Source organism: Leiobunum rupestre, chromosome 7, assembly GCF_980474605.1.
Source record: "Leiobunum rupestre chromosome 7, qqLeiRupe1.1.hap1, whole genome shotgun sequence".
Lineage (NCBI taxonomy): Eukaryota > Metazoa > Arthropoda > Arachnida > Opiliones > Sclerosomatidae > Leiobunum > Leiobunum rupestre.
Genome location: NC_143390.1, coordinates 11,960,509 through 11,985,370, shown reverse-complemented (window position 1 = coordinate 11,985,370; position 24,862 = coordinate 11,960,509). Strand labels below are relative to the sequence as shown.

Genomic DNA, 24,862 nt, shown 5'->3' with positions numbered 1-24,862 from the left:
GTGATTTCCTATTGTTTGATATATAATTTACCATCATATGTTAAAGAGTGGGCACCGCCCACCCTCAGGATACGCGGGTGGGCAAACCAATACAAAAGCTGTTGAGGCCATGTGATTTCCTATCGTTAGATATATAAAATACCATCCTAAGTTGAAGGATTAAAACTTGGGCGCCACCCACCCTCAGGATACGCGGGTGGGCAAACCAATACAAAAGCTGTTAAGGCCATGTGATTTCCTATCGTTAGATATATAAAATACCATCCTAAGTTGAAGGATTAAAACTTGGGCGCCACCCACCCTCAGGATACGCGGGTGGGCAAAGCAATACAAAAGCTGTTGAGGTCATATGATTTCGAGGGGTAAGACAGTCTCAGATATTCTGTACACCGAGTTCATGCATTTAGCCCTGTTAAAGGTACATATTTTCAAGAGTTCGCGAGTTCCATTTAGCACTGTCAAAGGTACGGCAGTGTACACCGAATTCGCAGAGTGTCTTACCCCTCGTGTGATTTCCTATCGTTTGATATATAATTTACCATCCTATGTTAAAGAGTGGCCACCACCCACCCTCAGGATACCCGGGTGGGCAAACCAAATTAACCAATACAAAAGCTGTTGAGGCCATGTGATTTCCTATTGTTAGATAGTCGGAAAGTATCAAAGGTGAAATAGGTAAGCAAAATACGACGAATATAATTCTTTTAAATTATTGAAATTAGTGGAAATTTGATTTTAAGAATTTCTTAAACTGGGATTCAAATGGGTTTATTTTAGGAAATGAAGTGTATAGGTAAAATTAGTTACTCTTGCGAGCACTAGGGGGCGCATGAGGGGTGGGAACAAGTTAGGAAAAAGTACAGAGGTCTCTCTTGATTCAGTCCCTGACCGGGCAAGTAATGGCAAATTTAGTACCTCAATTTTAACCTTTTAATACTTAGAATAATAAAGTGTATTTTAACTTGTAATTGAATGTTATTCATCTTACAACATCATAAATACAACAATGGCGACGGGGATAGTTCTACGAAAATTCTTTTCTGCGCAATAAGGATTTTCCGACGGAACCCACGAGCACAACAAAGGCCCGCGTGCTAAGCCTAACGGACCGCGGACACAGTGCACGACTTTCCTAAGCCTCAAGGAGAGGGGAAGGCCACGAGGTAACAACTAAGTAACTAAGAAAACAGAAATTAAGTCAACATCCACGGCGGCCGTTTCTAACAGAGCAACAAGCAATTACATTAATTACGCTCAACAAGAGACCTGGCAGACGCAACAAGGATTTCGAATTCCTCCACAATGGGAAAATTACCGGACTTTCATCAAGACACAGAGCCATGGTCACAATATAAACAACGTTTAGACGCCCATTTTATAATCAATAAAGTGAAAGAAGAAGAAAAGAGAGCTGTTTTGCTGACAGTATTACCAGCACCTACTCTAACCCTATTAAACAGTTTGGTATATCCGAAAACTGTATTAGAAACTGAGTATGAGGACTTGGCAGCCTTATTCGACAAACACTTCAATCCCAAACCTTCTAGGATATTGGAAAGATTGAAATTCAATCGACGTTATCGACAAAATGACGAAACAGTAGCGGAGTACGTTGCGGAACTAAAGCGTTTATCAGCTCATTGTGGTTTTGGCAAACACTTCGATGAAATGATTATGCACCAGCTCGTTTGTGGCATCAACAACGAGGACATGCAACAACGACTAACAGAAGAAAGCGATGACATAAAATTGCAAGTAGCAATTGATCTGGTTCAGAAGATCGAAACAGCAAAACACAATGCCCAACAAATGAGGACACATACTCAACATGAGGCAACGTCAAAAGTCAACGCAGTTAAAACTTCCAAGAGAATAAATCAAGCTCAGAAACCACCACGTACGCACGATTCAAACGCGCAAGCTCAAAGGAGTCAGACTGAATGTACGAGATGTAAGCGAATGGATCATGTAAATTCTAAATGCCCTTTTATCGACGCTACATGTCACGCGTGTGGAAAAAAAGGTCATATACAAGCCGCTTGTAGAGCGTCTTCCCAAGCAAAGTTTAAAAATGTTGAAAGGACTTCTTCATACCACAAAAACAAACGGAAGAATTACCGTACCAACTATGTTCAGGACGAGGAAAGATATGTTCCAATAAATGAATATCCTGTCCACCAAGTCACAACTGGACTCAATCAGCAACAGCTTAATGACGACGATGCTCCACCACCTAAAAAGGTCATATGCCAGCTTAATGGGCATGCCTTTTCTTTTGAAATTGATTCCGGATCAGGATACACCATTATATCGGAAGAGACATTCCATCGTATTCCTCGGATACCAAAAATAGAACCATTTTCAAAAATATTACGGTCAGTCACGGGTGAACACCTCAATGTTTTGGGGAAGGCTCGGATTCACGTACTATATGGCAACAAAGAGGAAACGTTACCTCTCTTAATCATCAGTGACATAAATCAAGAAAGTCTATGCGGAAGAAAATGACTTTATTCCACACTGGATATATTACCAATGATATTCTAGAATGGTGAAACTGTGCACAATATTGCAGTTCCACCACAGTGTGTCAGAATTTATAGCCCGGTGTACCTAGTAACAAAGACCATACCACCGGAGGCCTATCATCATAGTGCCCTACGCCAGCGTCCCCAAGCCCGGACAGGTGACAAATCCAGCATGGGTAGCAGAACCCCACTACTGATGGTCGCACCTTTGACGCAAGCCACTCAACCCAGCAGAAGGTGCAGCAATGGGTGGACCAATCCCCACTTCGCACACAGCAGTGGGATTTAGAATGGATGCTATAGCAACTCCAGCCGACACCCTACCTATGAAGGTAAGGAGCCAAACCCTTTGGAAAGAGCTCCTAAAGGGGAACGACGAGCACACAGCAGCCCAAGTAACCCGGCACAGCTGGCACCGGAGATCCCGGTGGGCCCCAAAAGGCCGGGAAACAGGACCGCCGTGCCCGCATATGGAGGCCCGCCGCCCCACAGCAGGCTACTCAATCCGCCGAGGCGGCCAGTTTGCCTGGACCCTCTCCGTTAGCCTGAACCGAAGTTCAGTATCCAGCCCAAACCTGACCGAAGTCGGAGGTGGAGATAGGACCATTTGATCAGAGCTAACATCTCCCAGTGCGCCACCGCCCTTATGGGTTACAAGAGCCGGACCCCGACTCCTCGGTAAAGCCACCAGTTATTGCACACTCTAACCCATTTAGGGCCTGCAGTTCCACCACAAGAAACTTTGGAGAATATTCTCAGAAAATATGACGAATTATTCTCACCAGGTTTGGGAAGATTAAAGAACGTAGAAGTGAAGTTGGCCATAAAAGACCACCATACACCAAAATTTTGTAAGGCCCGCACAATTCCTTATGCGAAGAAAGAAATTGTGGAGAAGGAACTTTGAAGAATGGAATCCTTAAACATCATCGAGAGTGTAGACCACTCACAGTATGCATCTCCAATAGTCACGGTTATGAAGCCGCAACAGCCAGGCCAGCAGGCCAAAGTACGAATCTGTGGAGATTTTAAGACCACTGCAAATCCTTCCATAGATACGGCTATCTATCCATTGCCAAAGACGCAAGACATTTTTGCCACTATTTATGGACGGTGGTTCTACTTATATACCGATCATCAACCGCTAGTACATCTTTTCGCACCTGACAAACAGATACCAGCAGATGGCAACTCCAGAACCCAAACGAGATCGAACCATCCAAATTCACCTAGATTTCACCACTCCTAAGGTCCAACATGGACACACGCAGCAGAACCAAGAGATTCCTGAGCAATCAACAAACCAAGAAATTCCTAAGCAGTCAACGAACCAAGAGATTCCGGAAGAGCAATCAAAGGACGAAGTTCCCAAACCTAGCAGGTCAAGGAGGGTTACACAGAAACCAGGCAAATTGAAAGACTTTGTTACGAGCAAATAAGTTTAGTCAAGAGTGAAATAATAATTGTAACCTAGCAACTAACTTTTCTTTTATGGGGAAGGTACTGAAGTGTATAGGTAAAATTAGTTACTCTTGCGAGCACTAGGGGGCGCATGAGGGGTGGGAACAAGTTAGGAAGAAGTACAGAGGTCTCTCTTGATTCAGTCCCTGACCGGGCAAGTAATGGCAAATTTAGTACCTCAATTTTAACCTTTTAATACTTAGAATAATAAAGTGTATTTTAACTTGTAATTGAATGTTATTCATCTTACAACATCATAAATACAACAGGAAATTTTTATCAAACATTTAGGTAGTTTAGGCACCAAAAGTCTTGTAAATTCGCAAATTCATAAAAAAAAATACACATGAATTTATTAACTTGTTTTTTCGATCACTCTCCCTTTAAGGGGTTTGGTCGGAGGGGGAGGAAATTAACGACACTGCGTGCGCGTCAGAGTTCTATCGAATGAGACCAACTGGTTTTTTTCGGTCACTCTCCCTTTAAGGGGGTTGGTCGTAGGGGGGCGAAATTAACGGCACTGCGTGTGCGTCAAAGAGTTCTATCGAATGAGACCAACTTAATTTTTTCGGGCACTCCCCCTTTAAGGGGGTTGGTCGGAGGGGGCGGAAATTAACAGCACGCGTGAGGGGGCGGAAAATCTCTGGACCAACTATACAAACTATAAAAGTGTTCAAGGCGAAAAGTTCAAGCATGAACGGCGTGGCTTGCTTGATACAGGCATCAGTTTTGAAAACTACGCGGCCAGAAATCTGGGTTCGAATCCCGGTGTCGCCAATAATATAAATTATATAAATTATTTTTCGCAGCGCCATCTACCGTGTCGTCGCTTTCCACGACATACAAACAAACAAACTACAACACTTAACGACATTCCGTCCATAGCAATAGTCCCACTTCGATATATATATATATCGATACAAACAAACAAACAAACTACAACACTTAACGACATTCCGTCCATAGCAATAGTCCCACTTCGATATACATACAGGGTCTTTTTTTTTGCTCGGAAAAGTGTTTTTTTTTCAAAAACTATTTATAGTACCGATTTCAAATTTGGAAGGTCAATTCTCTATACCGGGGGACATCAGTTTGAGAAATTTGAGCGTTTTCGGTAATGTTTTTCACCAATTTTGAAAAATTATTTTTCGACCACTAGGTGCGAGATAAAAAATTTCTATTATAAAGTTGTAGGCCGTCATCGAAAACCCTTAAAAATTGTTCACTCGACGAAAAACAATTTATTTATCAGTGAAAATTCGAGCTTGAAAAATTTACAAGTTGGTGAAGCCAAATTACGATTGTTTGAAACGATAATTGAAACCGAATTACCTAATCCAGTTGAAACTTTGGTTAAAAAAACGACCGGATTTAAAAAACACGAGGCTATAGGTCAATCCTAAACATGCATTGGGTATTTAAAGGAAAACTTTGGGAGATTATTATCAGTGTTTGATAATATTTCGAACAATGCCTCGTTATTCAGTAGCTGAGCGTACCGAGATAGTTGCCATTTACTATGGAGAAGCAGCGCAAAACCTTAGAAGAGTGACTGAAATCTTCGCAGAAAGACATCCAAATGGAGCACCATCTGTAAATACAGTAAGACGAGCAATTCACGATTTCAATCAATTTGGTAACTTGCAACCTAGGTTTCGCGGATTGGGTCAACCGGATTTAGACTTCGAGAACAATGTACTCGCGTACTTTGTGGCATATCCTCGTCACAGTTGCGCTAACGCCGCTGCTGATTTGGGTTGTTCTGCAAATCGTGTGTGGAAAATTCTTCGTAAGAATCGCTATCACCCATACAGAGCTACGCTCCACCAAGGACTAATTGACGGAGACCATCAAAGACGTTATGAATTTAGCAACTGGTTACTAAATGCTGTCCAAGAAGATAGACAATTTTTGCGCCATGTTTTGTTCTCCGACGAAGCGTCATTTTCTAGAGATGGGCCCTTTAATCATCAAAACAGCCATCTTTGGTCTGACATCAACCCACATTGGGGTTTTGAATATCATCACCAGGTTCAATTTGAACGGGTCAATGTTTGGTTGGACTTGTTGGAAACCGTTTGATTGGTCCCTTTTTCCTGCCGACGAACCTCAACGGCCAAAGGTATTTACATTTTCTACAGAACGAACTGAGTGACGCAATCGACGACCTTCCATTGGCTGAAAGACGTCAGTTGTGGTTTCAGCAAGATGGCGCCCCTCCGCATTTTTCCCGGCAAGTAACTGAGCACCTCAACAACGAGTTTCCTGAAAGGTGGATAGGGAGAAATGGTCCAGTGCATTGGCCAGCAAGGTCACCTGACCTAACACCGCTGGATTATTTTCTCTGGGGATTCGTTAAAGCAAAGGTATACGCCACGCCCATTGAAACTAGGGAGGAACTCATTAGACGAATAATCAGTGCTTGCCGAGACGTCACACCAGAAATGGTAGAGAAAGCGTTTGAGAACTTAATTGTCCGCGCACAAACCTGTGTTGCAGCCAATGGTGATATTATTGAAAATGTTTTGTAAAAATTTATGTGAATAAAATATCTGCATTTAAAAAACAAACGTGTACATTTTTTCAAGTGTGAAAACTCTACTACGTTTGTATTAGACTTGTTCCCTTTTCAATTATCGTTTCAAACAATCGTAATTTGGCTTCACCAACTTGTAAATTTTTCAAGCTCGAATTTTCACTGATAAATAAGTTGTTTTTCGTCGAGTGAACAATTTTTAAGGGTTTTCGATGACGGCCTACAACTTTATAATAGAAATTTTTTATCTCGCACCTAGTGGTCGAAAAATAATTTTTCAAAATTGGTGAAAAACATTACCGAAAACGCTCAAATTTCTCAAACTGATGTCCCCCGGTATAGAGAATTGACCTTCCAAATTTGAAATCGGTACTATAAATAGTTTTTGAAAAAAAACACTTTTCCGAGCAAAAAAAAAGACCCTGTATATCGATGTGGAACTAACAAGCAGGCCCGGCAGTCCCAAATAATAGTTTCACACGAGCCAAGCTTTACGAACACAACGAATAGTAGTATAAACGGATTGAAGTATGTAGGATAATTTTATTTAGCGAAGGAGGTGTCCCCCGTAGGCATAATCATCCTTAACCGGTAACGGAATCATGAGCAAATAAAATAATCGGTTGAGAAAAACCGCTCGAAATAATTTTGTGGTAAGTATGGGGGTGACAATTTCAAAAATAACCCAGAGTGGTTGGGCTAAAGGGATACAAAACAAACAGAAGTGATTTCACCACGAGATGCGCCTACGAAAACCCATGCCGGCACCTCCCATCCCTTCACACCTGGGGGCTCTGGGGAGGCGATAGCAGTTACCTATGGGGTCAATCCATGTTAAATCACCCAAGGTCCCCACGCCATCCCCTCCGATTTTAGTGAAACTCTCACCAAATTTAATTCCCGCCGGTTTAGTAAGAAATCCAAAATTTCAGCTCCGTATTCCATACTAGCCGAGAAGCCCGCCTTACAGGCGGACGCTCAGCTAATTGTGTGTTTCGAGACACTCCACCCCAGTACGCCTCCCCCAACCCCTTTTTCCCATGGGATAATTTCCGTGCCACCCTTTCCCCATAGTCGAACCACCGCAGTAAGGCCCCCTCCCTTTTTTCCATGCGATAATTTCCATGGGACCCTTAACCCCATAGTCGACCTCCCCCCGTAAGGCCCTTCCTCCCCATTTTCCCCATGTGATAATTACCGTTCCTCCCCCTTTTTCTCCATGTGATAATTACCGTGGTACCCTTTTCCCCTTAGTAGAACCACCCCAGTAAGGCCCTTCCTCACCCTTTTCCCCATGTGATAATTACCGAGGTACCCCTCCCCCTTTTGCCCATGTGATAATTACCGTGGTACCCCCTCTCCGCTGAAACCCCCCGCCCCTCCCCGTTTCCGAAACTCACAGGCCTTCTGAAACTACCCCATACGATCCCCCCCAACCCCTCCGAAATTCGCGGCGGAAAGAGAGAAAATTTCGGGTGTATTACGAGTTGGGACAAAATTGGCCCAACTCTCAGGGGCGACAGATTTTGAGAAAATAGATAGTCGAACCACCTCAGTAACGAGGCGAAAGGCAGTCTCGGTTTCCCTCTGTTCCGCGGGTCGCTTTTTCCTCGCCGCCCCGCCTTTGGCTTCGCGACAGACTAAGCAAAAATTCCTGAAAGCTCGAAAGCTCGGACGTACGACGACGACGAACGACGTACCAAGCACTCCTTATAATATAGATATAGATAGCTCTAGAGATATCGGCTTTGAAATTTACCCCTGGACGCGGTCGAAATTTCAAACCATTAAAAAATCCCGTTTTTAACGAATTATATTTAAGGAAAGGCTTCGCTCTCTAGGATGATTTTTTTGTTTTTGATAAAACAGTTGCTAGACTCCACAATTAAAGTGTCACAATTGAAAAATAATGAGTATTACTTTTTAAAAAAATTTTAAAGATGCTTGATAAATCGCGGTTTTTGTTCAACAGATTTATTTAACCAATTTCCCAATTCCGAACTGTAGATATTACATTGTTAGTGATGACTTATAGTAGGTAAAAAGGGTCGGACTCGGGAAACTCGAAAATAGAACTAAAATTTATTAATGACGTCACGGTGTGGAGATAAGACACTTTAATTATTGGCTTTTTTTTAATTGCAAAATCAAAGCCGTCTTTGGTTGCGATTTCGGGATGGTGATTAACTAAAATGGCTTAAAACTGTCATACCACTGGAAAGATAAGGGTTCCATATACAACATATCAAAAATTCATTTTGTGTTTACAACTCCTTGATACTTTAAATAACTTCTCAAATAGCGGTAAAAATCTCTATATTTATGTTATAAGTGTCAGCCCTAGAACCGCTTTGGAAACAAGCTACTCAATTCGCAAATAAAATCAGGCGTCCTCGTTACTGATTAGGTTTTGGTGAATGTGACGTTAACGTGAATTACAGTTACTTTTAATCAGTATGTGCATAAGTATGACACTGAATGATATCGGTTAATGACAGTCTCTCACAGCAGCGTAATCTGAGTGCGTTTGTACTTATAGGAACCTTGGACCGCGTCCAGGGGTAAATTTCAAAGCCGATATCTCTAGAGCTATATGGAATACGGAGCTGAAATTTTGGATTTCTTACTAAACCGGCGGGAATTAAATTTGGTGAGAGTTTCACTAAAATCGGAGGGGGTGGCGTGGGGACCTTGGGTGATTTGACATGGATTGACCCAATGAGATTTCTATGCTTCACAACAAGCGCGCCAAGGCAAAAAAAAAGAAAAAATATACACAAAAACCAATGAAAAATCGTGTAAAAAATAAATAAAAATGCACAATATAACTATAAAACACAACCGAGTAAAATGCACAATGAATGTCAGAAACGAGTTCTCAGATCCGAATGGCACGTCGAAGAATGACGCAGGTGGCAGCGACCACCTCGGCAAAGCCCACGTGAACCGCCTTGAGGACCCCATCCAAAGAAACAGGAAGATGCCTCTTGTGGAGAGCGGTGTTGAGACACAGCCGTGGTGCAAGCTGGTCGGTGCAGTCGAAGATAATGTGTTCCACAGTGTCAACCGCACCGCACTTTGAACAACTGTCTGTGGGAGACAGATTGAATCAAAAAATTAACGTCTTCGCCGGAAGGCGGTTGCAGCTGAGACGCGCCAAAAGAGTGTCATCGCGTTGAGTAAGCTGTAGACGCATGATTTCGCGTGAACCCGGATTCGGATGGAGAGCATACGCGGACGCATGAGTCCTCCAGGAATCAGCCCAAGTAGTGGTCTGGACATTGCTGCACACCAACTGCAGTTAGGAGAGCGTCGCGGGGAGGAAGAAATCGACCTTAGAAGGCCACGGAAGACCGGTGACTCCCGCTAGTCCATCCGCCGTTTCGTTGCCCTCCACCCCTACGTGAACCGGGCACCACAGGAGCGTCACCAAGTAAGGGTACTTGTTGCAGAGGTCGTGAATTACTGTGACCACCGGGTCAGTAGAGCGCTTATGGCGCATGGGGTTTGCACTCATTGAAACCGAGCAGACGACCACTGAGCTGTGAAGATGAGCTGATGCGTAGGAAAGAGCTAGTTGTATGGCGAGTAGCTCGATCTTGTTGATGGGATGACCGGAATCGACATAGGAACGGGCCCCAACCCCAAGAGATGGAATTGCGAAAGTGGTGCCAGAGATTCCTGAGTCCGAAGCAAGAGAACCGTCAGATAATGGTCGCATCCTTGGCGAGAGTGTCAAGCGTCACGAGGAAAGATTGCCTCAGCGCGTCCGAGCAGAGGTCACCTTTGCGGGAATGCAACCAGTGGGAGATGACCTTCACCGTGGACGGTTCCCAAGAAGGAGAAGGGGTGGGTGGGATATAACTCCTGGAGGTATGAAAGAGCCAGAAGAGTCCAACCTGTATCGGATGAGGTTGGTGTACAGGAGCAGTACCACCCTCTATTCGCTCCCCAACTGGTCGCCGAGATAGTACGCAGGAGGTTAAGATGCTTTAGTAAAGATGTAGCAAGGTTTCCACGTGAGACGGTCGTCAAAAAGGACGCTGAGGTACCGGTACGTCCTGACCTTGGTCAATGTGGTGCCGTCGAGACTGAGAGTGAGACCTCCCAGGATAGTTTTTGTTTTGGTGAAGAGCAAATAATCGCACTTGAGGCGTTGAAAGTTGAGGCCCCAGCTGGAACCGTACTCCGAGATATTATCAAGCGCTATCTGCATTGAGTCGTACATATTTTGAAGCGCCGGTCCACACTTCCAACCTGCAATATCATCTGCGTGTTCACCGTGATGTACCAAGCTCTGACACATTTGAGGGATCTCGTCCAACATAATGTCGAAGAGGATGGGGCTGATAGAGCAGCCCCGAGGGACTCCCCTTTTGACTGAATATATGTCAGAAAGCTCCCCATTAACTCTGACCTGGAAGGTTCTGCCCTTGCACAGGGAGAATGTGGGGGGGGGGCAGAATAACGTGGGAGAGTGGTGAGATTGGTTTATACACTCTTATACGGGCGTATTGACCCCCCCTTTACAATCTTCCATGTGGTGGCCGCCACCGCCATACTACCTCTGCCTCAACTATTGAATTTTTCCCCCCTAACGGTTCCCCTCCCATGTAGTCAAGCTATAGATTCCCCCACGAATATTCTCCGTAAAAGAATCTATATAGCGAGAAGCCTTCACACCAGCCGCGCAATTTACAAACTTTTACCCGGAAAAGGAGCCGCGGTACACAATATTCAGCCTGGGCGTACAAAAATACAGAAGAGGGGCACAGAAAAATTAACAATTTAACAAAAATTAAGTGCGAATAGCTTGTCGCAATAAGGCACACGTAGCTTTGATGACTGTTCGAGAACCCCTATGCACCGCCGTGAGAACCCCAACTTACGGTCTTTACCATAGATATAAGAAATGTATATAAAGGTCTAGATAAATTTCGGGGCGTCTAAGCCTAACATAAAATACGGAATTGACCCCTAGCAGACACCGAGGAAAGCACGTGACCAATAGCGCGAGCTTTCTTAGCATTTTAGTACTAAGTGCTTGACCTTTCCGCAAGCCGTAGTCTTTAGACACCATCTGTTGGTGACTTTTAGTATAATTTTTAAGCAGGAGACAATGGCTCTCGCGACGATAGCACGAGCTTTCTTACCGATAGATAGCGCCTTATAAGGATAGCTTGCAGAAATTACGCGTTTCTGCTAGCTGTCTCCTCCGTATTCACTCCCTTTGAAATATTTTATATAGACCTTTATATACGTTTCTTATATCTATGGTCTTTACACATAAATTATGAGAATATTATTTTAAAGATCACGAGATGTCGCTTGCTTGTTTTTTTTTTTTTTTTTTCTCATTGCGACTGACGTGGCTCTCAGACTGTCGTCTACTTCAGAAAGCAGAAAAACAAAATTTGCAATGGTGACGGTGTGCTATTATAACTGTTAATTTCTTATAATTGTAGTAAATTTTAATAAAATGTTGAAATTAAGAAATAGAGCGCTGATATTATTTTTAATTTCAAGTGTATTTAAAATAGTATTTTCGTATACAGCTCTATGTGCCGATGAAAAATGTAGCGGTAAGTATTTTTTAACCTAAGGCCTACAAGTATCCTTCGACTTCCATACATCATCAGAAATAGATATTAAGAGAAAAACTTTTCAGTTTTTTTTCTGTGTGTTGGGTATTCAATTCTAAATAAATTAATTCAACATTTTGCTATTTCCAGAACCCATTTCATTAGGTATAGTAGTTCAACGTTACCCAACCCACCATGAATCTTTCTTAACTTTACGAGGAAATGAAAATGTAAAAATTCTTAGCAAACAAAAAGACGTGAACTATGGAAAGAATATGTTAATTATTGAGGTATAAATTATTAAAAATAATAAAGCATTATGTGTATTGGGAAGTTAATAGTTCAATTTACACAGAAAAATGGTTCATCTGGTTTTGCATATGGTAGATACATTAAAGAAACAAAAATTCTTGTGAAAACAGAGTTATTAAAAGAAATAAATTTACCAGTAAGATTTTGAATGTAATTGTAAATTTATATCAAATGTTTTAATTATTAAGTTTGTGAAATATTAGGAACCACCTGAAAAAAAAGAAACTAAAAACCAACAAAATTTACAAAGTGATGTCAAAGAATCCAAAGGTATTTGCTATTGCTTTTCTTGAGATTTAAAACATTGTTGAGATTTTTTAAAATTTTCTTAAGGGGCTTAGACTTTTTATCTCAAATTTATAAAATCATTTTACTTTACGATGTTTTAAACTTAATTTATGATATATTCAACATATGTAGTTCAAGTTACTTTGAAGCTTATAGTGTTTATAAATTTTCAGAAACCTCTTTAACACAAAATCAGCCATCAGATGTTATACCAAATGCATCTGTACAAACGTCAAATTATGGCATAATGCCATCTCAGACTGAACCCCAAGATGTGGCTAATAAGTACACTATGACTACTTCTTCAGATGTCAATCAACGTAAAGTTACTGTTATAGATGGAACCCAAATTGAATTAGATGATTTTGATTTATCACCAAGCACAACTGCGAGTCCCATGATTGAGCAAATGACTAAACCCTATTCTCCAGAACCAAGTAGTATTTCTGCTTCAACTGCATACAATGAACTGAATCCAAGGGTAAAAGTGGATAGTGATGATCAAGGCAAAACAAGTTATAGTATGGAAGCTGGTAGCAAGAAAGATCAAATTCATGAACCTATTCAGAGCTCCAGAATTGTAGAAAACAGTGATCTGAAAACTGAAAAGAAAGCCGAAGATGATGTATCTGATTCAGTAGTTGATGAAAATCAGGACACTGAAAACAGTCAAGAAACTGGGTTTGTAGGTTTAATCAAAAATACCGGCAAGTATTTAGCAAATTTCATAACCTCTGTTGATGAAGTACTAGAATCGCAGAATTCCAAGAGTGAAAGTGGTCGCTTAGAGTCTGATGAACTTTTAGCTAATGAAATGGAAGGTCTTAATAGGCCTGATTCTGCTACTGTTGTAACAAATCTAGAAGAGGAAACAACAAATTCTGGTAGTGAAATTGACAATGAAGATCAAATTACGCATAATATTTCGAGATCTGGTAAATTTGAAAAAGAACTGCCTGATTCTAAAATTCCCGAAAACACTGGGGAAACTGATGACGTTGATATGACAATTGATTCTGCTACTACTTGGCACAGAAGGAAACTCAATTCAGAAACTCATTTGAAAAGTGATAATGAGATTGTATTAACACTCCCATCGTCTGATAATGATAGGGAAATTTCTGAACCTAAAAGTAAAAAATCTGCTTCAGAGATAGAATTTTTAAATCAAAGACCTGTAGTTGATAAGGAAGGCAAAATTGAGGATAAATCTGTTGGAGAAAAACAAGAATCTGAAGTAGAAAAGAAAGAGGTACGGTTAGATAAGCAAGAAACTCTACCAATTGAGAAAGAAACTGTGCCAATCAAAGAGCCTGAAACTTTAGTCAGTAAAGAAAGCAGCGAATCTGAGGATAAATCTTTTGTAGTAGACAAGCAAGAACATGTGCCAAATAAAGAAGACAAAACAGTAATTGATAATCCAAACCCTGCAAATAATAATCCTGATCTTGTAGCAGATAAGTCGGACCCCATTTCGAATAAGCCGTATACCGATTTGAACAAGCCAGACCAATTTTCCAATAATCCAAACCCTGCAGTGGATAATCCAAACCCTGCAGTGGATAATCCAAACCCTGCAGTGGATAATCCAAACCCTGCAGTGGATAATCCAAACCCTGCAGTGGATAATCCAAACCCTGCAGTGGATAATCCAAACCCTGCAGTGGATAAACCAAACCCTGCAGTGGATAATCCAAACCCTGCAGTGGATAAACCAAACCCTGCAGTGGATAAACCAAACCCTGCAGTGGATAATCCAAACCCTGCAGTGGATAAACCAGACCCCATCGCGGATATACCAAACCCTGCAGTGGATAATCCAGACCCCGTCGCGGATAAACCAGACCCGGTCGCGGATAAACCAGACCCGGTCGCGGATAAACCAGACCCGGTCGCGGATAAACCAGACCCCGTCGCGGATAAACCAGACCCCGTCGCGGATAAACCAGACCCCGTCGCGGATAAACCAGACCCCGTCGCGGATAAACCAGACCCCGTCGCGGATAAACCAGACCCCGTCGCGGATAAACCAAACCCCGTCGCGGATAAACCAGACCCCGTCGCGGATAAACCAGACCCCGTCGCGGATAAACCAGACCCCGTCGCGGATAAACCAGACCCCGTCGCGGATAAACCAGACCCCGTCGCGGATAAACCAGACTCCGTCGCGGATAAACCAGACCCCGTCGCGGATAAACCAGACCCCGTCGCGGATAAACCAGACCCCGTCGCGGATAAACCAGACCCCGTCGCGGATAAACCAGACCCCGTCGCGGATAAACCAGACCCCGTCGCGGATAAACCAGACCCCGTCGCGGATAAACCAGACCCCGTCGCGGATAAACCAGACCCCGTCGCGGATAAACCAGACCCCGTCGCGGATAAACCAGACCCCGTCGCGGATAAACCAGACCCCGTCGCGGATAAACCAGACCCCGTCGCGGATAAACCAGACCCCGTCGCGGATAAACCAGACCCCGTCGTGGAAGAACAAGAAACTTTCGCTTATAATTCAGACCATGTTGCCATTAAGTCAGGTACTGCTGAGGATGAAGAAGGAAGTGTTATATATAAACCAAAACAAGATATTAAACGTTCAACTGATGAAACTGACCCCATTCAAAAAAAAATGCAAGAATTGGTAATTGAAAATAGTTCAAAGTGGGTTCAAGAACCTGTAAAAGTTGAGGAAAAAGAAACTTCATTTGATTCAAAAGACCCATCAGTTATTGGTAATGAAAATTTACATGTCAGAGAAGCACAGTTGCAAGATCCTCACCTACATGATTTAGATTCCAAGAACCAATCGGAGAATAGTGGAAACATTCAAGATTCAACAAATTATAATCTGCGTTCTCTTACTGGAAACCAAAAATCCACTACTGAGCAATTAAAATCAGATATTCAAATTATTAATAAAGATCACCTTAGTTCAAATACCTTGACATCTAATCCCGATGAAGTAGCGAAGGAGGAAGATAGTTTGAAGCAAGAAGTGGAACCTGAAACTATTTCTAATTTAAATCAAAATGAAGCTGAGTCACCAGTGGAAAGTTCACCCCAGCAAACTCTGTGGTCTACCGAAAGTACAAACTATGAAGTTCCAATTCCACCTTATTCAAGCTTTGAAGAACATATTCGCAACCAGGAATTATCAGAAAATATAAAATCCGCTGATACAATCTATAAACTGATGGACAAATCAATCGATTTAGATAAAAGCGAGTTTTCTTCTTTAAAGTCAGCGATAGAAGAAGAAATGAAAAGAACTAAAGAAGAGAATGCCAATGAAAAAATAGAAAAGCCCACTGATCCTTTGGCTGAAGCTTTGATCAGTCCTACAACTGAATCTCTCTCTGATTCATCTGTTCAAATTGAAAAGGCAGAAGGCATACCTGAAGTTTTGAGAAGCTATGTACAGTCAGCGTTAGAATTTGTACGTTAAATAATTCTGTTAGTATTTGCTTTTGAGATATGAACTAAAGATACAAACTTATCTAGGTCCCAGATCCTCTGCATTCATCTTTAATGGATCTAAAAACACGAGGCTTGTCACCCGGTGCCACATTTCTAACCTCTACTGTGGGATTCCTCCTTATTCTTCTTATTAGTTTCATCCTAATAATTAAGGTACGCCTTCTTTGAAATTTTAAATGTTCTTTTAAATAATGTTTTATTTTTGGTTTTATTCAGAAAACTAACAAAGAGGGATATTTGCTTGGTATTATGATGTCAATGTAATCTTACACTTTTTAATGTTAAGATTCCACTAAATTTGAATTTTATTTAAATAGACATGCTTTGCAAATTGGAAGAAAAAATTTTCAAGTTAGGAACCGAAAACAAAATTGTGAAAGAAGAACTTGAAAAGGCTAAATTTGAGGTTTAATATTTTTTCTTTATTTAAAACATTTTTTATTTAACGTATATTTATAATTTAGCTTACCGACCTATGCGGTCAAGGGCTTCGAAGTAACGATTATATTGACTCTTTGAAATTAGAGCTCAATCAAAGCCAGGTAGATATATCATTCTTATAGTCAATTTTTCAGTTTATTTTTGAATTTTCTTATATTTACAAAAGGGTGAAATGGCGGTTTGGAATGTTTTTGCGTATAATATAGATATAATTTTTTCACAATAACACAGTTGTTGACTGCAGTTTGTAGTGCCAAATTTTTTAAATTAGTACCCATGTTCTAATCTTCATTTTAACCAAACGAATGATCTTGAATCTGCTATTTAGGGTTTAATATCTTATTGAGAATCTTAAAATAAATGAGATTTGTTAGCTGTTACGCAGTAGGCTTATTTTATTTGAAATAACAGTATGAGCTGAGTAGATTCGCTTGTTTAAAGGAGACTGCATTTACCTTGAAGAATTGTATTTGGGGATTTGAATGGTGATGGCTCTGGTGATTATTTTTGTCAACCCTCGTGTTTAACCATTTTTTTTAATCATGCACCAATCAACACCAGCACTCAAATCCCTTTCCTGTTTTCCTTTTTTTGACTCTATGGTGCATGATATTTTATTTAACCAAGATTGAATTTTAACTAGTTTTTTAAACCTTACGGTCTTTTAATTTTAACATCATTTATCCTGGTTTTGTTTTGGATTCCCCCACCTCTTTTTTTTCATTTATTTTGTCCACACACCCGGAATTTTTTTTTGCGACTTGGGGCACTCCAATTTTCGCATGAATTTCTGGTCATCACAGCGCGAATGTCTCCTACTTCAAGAGTCAGTCTCCTCTTTGGAGGAACAGTTAGAAAGCTCAACCGAGGCCGGACTTGAACTCAACCAAATGTTATCTGAATTTTTAAATTCGCAGAACCAAAATTCCGCTTTTAAAAATGCAGTGGAGAAATTGCAGGCGCAACTAGATGGTCAGAGAGAAACTATCGTAACTTTACAGAGTCAAGGCGATAAATACACTGAAGAGGTATATTTTTTGTCTCAATTTTCACTCCTTTTATATTAAAATTTTCAAATTCTTCGTAGAATCAAATTTTGCAAGCTAAATTAGCAGAGGCTGAGAGATGCTCTATTGAGCGTGGGGATAGAATTGGAAAGGTATAAATATTCCTCCATCATCTTTCGTTTTGGAACATTTATATTTTATATTTCTTTCAAAAGTTGGAAGACGAATTAAAGGAAATGAGTAACAGCCTACTTTCTTCGGAAGATAATGAAAGGGAACTGCAATCTAAAGCCATACATCTAGAGCAAGAAAAAGGACAACTGCTACAAGAGGCTGTGATCTGGAATCAAAGGTTGGTACCAAATGCACCAAATAAATTGTAATAAGATTATCAAGTTAATTTCTATAGAGTGCAAGAGCTAATGACGCAACTAGAAAGTTACCGCACTTCACAAGAGGAATTTAAAGATGCGATGGAAGCTAAACAAAAGGAAATTGATGTAAATAATGCATGGCTTAGAATGGAAGTGTACTTTACAAAGAACTTTCTAGTTCTAGGCTAACTTTTTTGATTATTGAATATTATGGTTCCGAGTGTAAATACAAAAACATTCTACAGGAACTAGAACTAAAGCAGGGCAAAACCATTGAACCCTTCCAACTAAATTCTCATTATTTTTCCGTTTATTGATTTGCCATTTTGCCTGCAGATAATAAACGAAGCAATAAAGAAAACTGAAGATTTGGATGAAGAGAAAAAATCTAGTCTTTCACAGGATCAATGTAATTAAAGTTTACACTCAAATTTACAAGATAAGTGTTTAACCGTTGGTTTATTTTTCCAGATCAAGAATTAGTGAATAGTTTAATAGATGTTTCAAAAGTAAATTGGCATAATTAAGTTCTTTAAATATGCTTAAATAAATAAAATATAAAATATTTTGTATAGATCAGCTTAGACCTCAAATCTATGAAAGAAGAACGTGACATGCTGGTATCGCAATTAGATTGCGAGAAAGAGAAAGGATGGCTATTAGAAAGTAATTAATGTCTATTAATGAACTTGCTAGTAAAATTAAGTCTAATTAGTAAATTTTAGATAAAGTATCTGAAATTGATAAGGAAATAGCCATTGCAAAAGAAAGCGCTAAAGCCGCTCAAAGGGATAAAACTGAAGCTCAGAATAAATTTGAAGTTTTAACCAACTACTTTAAAGAGAAAGAAGCTCAGCTTCAAAAGTACGATTTGGTTTGTACCATTTAGCATTGTTTATATTTAATTTAATTCCATTAAACAGGGAATTGGGAGCTCAAGAAGTCATGAGGCAACAAAAAGAGTCTGATGCAGATTCTTCTGGAAGACGCCTCATTTCACTCATTCAAGAAAACGAGTCTTTCAAGTAAGTAAATTACATTGTTTTTAAACGATATCAATTGTAATTTAATAGTGTTGTAACATTTCAGATCACAGATCTCTTCCCTTAAAACAGAATTAGAAGAAACGGAGCGTAGCTATAAGAACTTAGTAAGTTTTATGAATCTGATTACATTATCTGTGAAAGAAGAATTAACAGCTTTTTAATAGGTATCTACCCATGAAAAAAAGGCTCATGAAAATTGGGTAAATTTTACTCTTTAAACTTGTGTAAGAATTGGTTAAATTTAATATCATTGCTATTTTGTTTGTTAGTTAGCAGCCAGGGGAGCGGAAAGAAAGTTGGAGGAAACTAAAAGAGAGGCTTCTTTATTAAGGCAAAGGTAAATTAATATATATATATATATATTTTATTTTGTACATTTACAGATTTCATGACCAATAAAAAACAAAACTTTTTTCAGGTTAACTTTGGCTGAGAGGGATTCTACAGCGTCCACAAACTCAAATGATTTGCTAGTCCGCCCTCTTGCAAAAAGTATTTATATCTTCGTTAGTTTAGGCCAATATTGTAATTTTACCATTTCCTATATCGAATATTCACTGATAATGAAAATTTTTGGCAATAACAAAGTTTGACAAAAAAAAACCCTGACATAGCAGTCAGTGAATGTTAGCTTTGTTAAAGTTCAAGGTTATTTGCTATCACAATAGCTTATAAAATTTGGTAATCTAGACGTGGATCGGTTAATCAAAGTAAAATAGCTATATCAGTAACTAACACTGATCTCATATCAGTTTAGGCCCATCACTAATCCGTTAATTTTGCAAGACTTGGTAAAAAATTTGTTTTTAAGTCTGGCTTATTAAATTTACAGAAATAATATCTAGAAATGGAGATATAGATCAGGATGCAGGCTCAGACTTAACGGATGCCTCGGTTGAACTTGATACTACAAAGTCAGATTCATTCAGGCCCTTGCACCTTCCTCCTGGTCGCCCATTACCACCTCCTCCTCCTCTGCCATTCCCCATGCCTACTCCTTTCGGTATGCCTCCGATGCCGCCTCCTGGTGTTCCGTTTGGTGTTCCCCCTCCCCCACCTTCCATGATGATGCCATTTCATCCACCTGATCCTTGGAGATTTGGTCATCCTCCGCCTCATCACTTAGATTTTGATGATCGCGGGAGACGTTCGGGGTCACCCATCAGTTCACATTCAGCATTCTCCAACATCAGCCGGAATGACAGTCGCCAATCCTCTCCTCCCGTTTCGGATAGGCGGCGTGAGCTCTTCTCTCCGCCTCGTAGGAGAACATCGAGAGACTCATCACCGCCTCGCTTACCAAATTTTCATGATTTGCCACCGCCAATGAGAGGTCCTGGATTTCCTCCTCACTTGGGTCCCCCTCGAGGGCTGCCTCACTCTGGTCATTATGATAATCGCAACTCGCCGCTTCCTCCAATGCATGGAGGAATGAGGCCTGACCCTTACCATCATTTGTACAACGATACCCCCCCAGGTAATTACTCATACTTCTATCTCCAATGGGCAACGCAAGTAGTCCGGCACAGAGAAAAGTTGGTGGAAAAATATTTCTGGAAGGGTAGTGATTTTCCAAAGCGGCCTAGCCTCACCCCATTTCTGCATTTTTGGTCAGTTATGGGAAACGTGTCACCCCACATATATTGTTTTAGGTGGAAGAAACAAAATTGTGAAGAGAGGAGATGAATGAGTTAAAAAATTCTGTTCCAAAGTTTTGCCATCCCAAGATTTTCCTGTCATCTTGTGCCCCACTACTTGCGTTTCCGTTTATTTTTATTATTAAGTGTAATTTTCACCAAATTGTAGTTTCACACCAGTGGGTTACCAAGGGGAACTAGGAAATTTCATTATTTAAAGCAAATGTCGGGTCAACGTGTATTAGCTCTTTTTTCAACAGATGTCGCTAGCGTCAAAATCAAAACAAGATGCTTAAGCTACATTTTGACCCAAAAGGCATGATGTTAAAGTACCCCTCGTGTTGATTGGCACGTTTTTAAATTTGACAATAACTTAAATTATTGTAATTTTGATCAATATATTTTATATGGGATATATAATTTAGGTTAAAGTCCACTAACAAGTGTAAGTAGAGTATAAGTTGTCTTACCATAATAATTATATTATTATTATTGTTTCGCTATTTTGAATTTGAGCTTCTTGTGCCATTAATCACCACGCTCTCCATTAAAGTCATATTTTCGAACAATCGGATAGATTTATTACCATTTCTAATAACAAGGGCCTTATCATAATACAGATGGCAATGATAGAGCCGACATTTGCTTTAAACTAGAAGTTTATAATACTAAATCCCATTCGGAGGGAACTAAGTTAATATTTTCAAAAAATAGAGTTTTATGATAAACTATCCTTGAAGGAAAGATTAGCAAGAAATCCCTAGCCTTTTCTTCACCTTATTACTGGCATTTACTGTTAGACATTTTAGTTGTAGCGTAAGCTTATGCCTAACCAAAACTACTTTTAAAAGTACTTGGTCTTTTTGTTTCATCTATCTTGCAGCACGCTACATAAATGGCCCTGCAAAATTTCTTAAAGAAAGGGTTAATTTGTGTGGTGGTTTTGCCAATGTATAGGTTTCCTTGCACACATTTAACCAAAACAATAGTTTAATTTATTTATTAATTGCAAGAGGAGTGCTTTTATACCCACAGGGGCTTATGGTCAAGCGTCAAATACATGGAGTAGTATAAATTCCATATTTTACAGCTCCTTTTTTACTATGAAAAGTAAATCAGTAAAGCTATTTATCTCCTGTGCTTGTAGTGATGAGACATAAGTGTAAATAAGCGGATTCTTGCATTCGCCCCCAAGTGTAAATAAGCGGATTCTTGCATTTGCCAGGGTTGGCAAAAAACCGGCTTTTTTAAAAATTGAAAAATCCAGTATGGCTAAATCCGGCTGTAACCGGTGGTTTAAACCGGTTAAAACCATTAATAAAAAATGATCAAATTGCTTAAATCAAGCCCTCATTGCTCAAATTTCCCGATTTAAAAATTACGTTTTTGCGCGTGACAGTACCTTTACATTGTGAGGTATAGCAGACTTATTTACCCGCTTTTATACCCTAACATGGCAGCGTATTTTCACGCGCAAAATTAATTTTAAGATACCCTAATTGCTTATATGTTAGCTCTCATTACTTGCGACAAAAAGTGAAGGTTAAGTTTTGTCAATGTTTCTAATTAATTTCTCAATTTTTTTTATAAAAAAAAGTGGGTTTAACCATGGATTTTATTTGGTGGTTAAATCCGGTTTAAACCAGGGTGGTTTAATCCAGTCTGGCTGGCTCTTGCCAACCCTGGCATTCGCCCCCAAGTGTAAATAAGCACATTCTTGCATTCGCCCCAAGTGTAAATAAGCACATTCTTGCATTCGCCCCAAGTGTAAATAAGCACATTCTTGCATTCGCCCCAAGTGTAAATAAGCACATTCTTGCATTCGACCCTAGTGTAAATAAGCACATTCTTGCATTCGACCCTAGTGTAAATAAGCACATTCTTGCATTCGACCCTAGTGTAAATAAGCACATTCTTGCATTCGCCCCAAGTGTGAATAAGCCCATTCTTGCATTCGCCCCAAGTGTGAATAAGCCCATTCTTGCATTCGCCCCAAGTGTGAATAAGCCCATTCTTGCATTCGCCCCAAGTGTGAATAAGCCCATTCTTGCATTCGCCCCAAGTGTGAATAAATTAATTCTTGAATTCATCCAAATATAAATTGACACATTCTTGAATTCATCCAAATATTAATTAACGCATTCTTGAATCCATCCAAATATAAATTAACACATTCTTGAAATTAAGAAAGCTGATTGTTTTTATCATTGCAGACTCTGATAGAAGAGGTGATGGAAAATTGTTGACGAGTTCTCCTAGAAACGAATCAACCGGTGAACGTAACTCTGAAAATAAACCATCGACAGCAGTGTGAAATTAATTTTCTATAGGAAGTGTGTTACGCGATCAACTTATTAGTGCAAAACTAATTATAAATTTCAAGAACAGTTATTTTAATTTTAGTGTACAAAGAGTGCGATTGAATTGGGAAAGCACGTAAAGCTGTTTAAATTATGATTTTTTGCACACAAAACTATAAAAAAGAGTATTTAAAAATATTCGCGTTTAAATTAATTATAATAGAAATTTAAGAGAAACTGTAGTAATCAGTTTTACACGATTACGATTATCTCAATACTATATTTAATAGGTTCTTCAAAATGAAATACATATATTACGACGTATCAAAGTATTTTTCGTGTCGGGTGGGTGGGATACATTTTTACACAATATTTGATGCGCGGTAATGTAATACATTTGTAATTTGACTGTATAAATTAAAAATATTGATATAAAGATCAAATATTTGGGTGTATTTGATTCGTTATATTTTGGAAGTATGACTCTGTATAAAATTTCTTGAGAAAATATAATGAGACCTTGTTTCGCAAGGAACATAGTACAATAGACGCTTAAATAAAACTGGTTCAGCGATTTGCCTAGAATCAGTAATACAGAGAGCCAGGACATACTTGTAAAAGCGTTCTATTTTAAAGCGCGCGCTGCTTAATATTTCATTATAGAAAGGCTCGTTCAATTTCGCCCGTGAATCCTGAAAGGAAGAAATTTGATCACGCTAATTAAAAATAAAAGTAACGTAAACACGTGACTATTTTATTCAGTAATTCGAGCATGTGCGTTGGGGAGGAAAGGAAAAGAGAGCGGCATTTATGGAAGCGCCTATTCGCGGATCGTAAATTTGAACTTCTTATATCGTCGCCGTTAAAACAAAATACGTGGTTTTGTCAAAATTGACATATTTAGATTCTACACCCAAATTTACGTATATAACATTAAAAACATTTATAGGTTGCAATTGGATTTATTGATATTCACAACTTATTTCGCGCAAAAGCACGTATCTTGCTTATTTTCAGCTCCTTTCTCACTTCATGGCCCCAAACCACGTATCTCTAAAAATTCCCCTTTAGCAAAATATTTTGAAGCGAAATTATTTAACTATAAAATCAACTCACATGTAAAAACCTAACACGCGATTTCACAAGTCCCTGCAAAATTAAAAAATCAATTTTTCTCAAAAAGGCCACCTAACCGAAAACAAAGATAATATAACTACGTTATATTATCTTTGCCGAAAAGATACGTGGTTTTGTTTTAACGGTGACGATATTGCTTGAGGTATTGAATAGGTTACCATGGAAACAAAAATATCGTGATCGCGAGACACGAGCTAAACTATAGACAGAGAGTGTAAAGATTATTATTATTATAATCTTTACACTCTCTGCTATAGATTGTAAAGCCACAAATGCGCGAGGAAATTAAATTCCGCTTTACTAACTTCCGTTTCCCATCTATAAAGTGGGTGACGCGTTTTTCGTCAGGTTGTTGAAAGTGTCGTAATTGACGTCATATCCCGGGAGAAAATTCGTAATTATTAGTGATTATGTTATATATGATCATGCGAACCTGACCTTATAATAAAACTCTTATCCCATTTTAGTGCTATATGGCGATATTAGACTTTAAATCTACATATTTGTATTTCAATTAAGACCGACTTGGTTGGAAATTATATTTTTAGTTAGTACTGATCATTTCTGAACCACGTTTTCGGTTTCATTAAAGGGGGACGGCCACGCAAGCTTTTCCAAATATAGCCTTATTTCCGTATCAAAAGATTAACAAGACGTTCAATATACATCTCTCCCCCTATTCGGCTTTCCGTTGCTATGCAACTCGTTTTGAATTTTTTAATGTTTAGGCTTA

The 24,862-nt window shown here is 39.6% G+C and overlaps 2 protein-coding genes across 2 annotated transcripts; both read left to right on the top strand.

Moving 5' to 3' along the window:
• Positions 1 to 1,302: 1,302 nt before the first annotated feature.
• LOC149934453 (uncharacterized) lies at positions 1,303 to 2,508 on the top strand. Its single transcript, XM_090153458.1, has one exon. The coding sequence runs from the start codon at positions 1,303 to 1,305 to the stop codon at positions 2,506 to 2,508; it is 1,206 nt and encodes a 401-aa protein (XP_090009584.1).
• A 9,406-nt stretch (positions 2,509 to 11,914) lies between these two features.
• On the top strand, positions 11,915 to 23,435 carry Tango1 (transport and golgi organization 1). Its single transcript, XM_090153457.1, has 24 exons — positions 11,915 to 12,110; positions 12,261 to 12,400; positions 12,466 to 12,558; positions 12,626 to 12,692; positions 12,884 to 16,146; positions 16,212 to 16,340; positions 16,404 to 16,431; positions 16,505 to 16,593; positions 16,652 to 16,729; positions 17,432 to 17,656; positions 17,716 to 17,787; positions 17,851 to 17,987; positions 18,045 to 18,135; positions 18,346 to 18,418; positions 18,481 to 18,518; positions 18,585 to 18,675; positions 18,735 to 18,873; positions 18,933 to 19,034; positions 19,099 to 19,159; positions 19,220 to 19,255; positions 19,325 to 19,392; positions 19,474 to 19,547; positions 19,888 to 20,532; positions 22,906 to 23,435. The coding sequence occupies exons 1-24, from the start codon at positions 12,008 to 12,010 to the stop codon at positions 23,004 to 23,006; spliced, it is 5,943 nt and encodes a 1,980-aa protein (XP_090009583.1). The 5' UTR covers positions 11,915 to 12,007; the 3' UTR covers positions 23,007 to 23,435.
• Positions 23,436 to 24,862: the final 1,427 nt, after the last annotated feature.

Excerpts from the sequence above, each read along its gene's own strand:
- LOC149934453 (XM_090153458.1), top strand. The coding sequence starts at position 1,303 with ATGGGAAAATTACCGGACTTTCATCAAGACACAGAGCCATGGTCACAA.
- Tango1 (XM_090153457.1), top strand. The coding sequence starts at position 12,008 with ATGTTGAAATTAAGAAATAGAGCGCTGATATTATTTTTAATTTCAAGT. Across the intron at positions 12,111-12,260 it reads TGCCGATGAAAAATGTAGCG|AACCCATTTCATTAGGTATA; the intron begins GTAAGTATTTTT and ends TGCTATTTCCAG. Across the intron at positions 16,432-16,504 it reads CAAAGAGGGATATTTGCTTG|ACATGCTTTGCAAATTGGAA; the intron begins GTATTATGATGT and ends TTATTTAAATAG.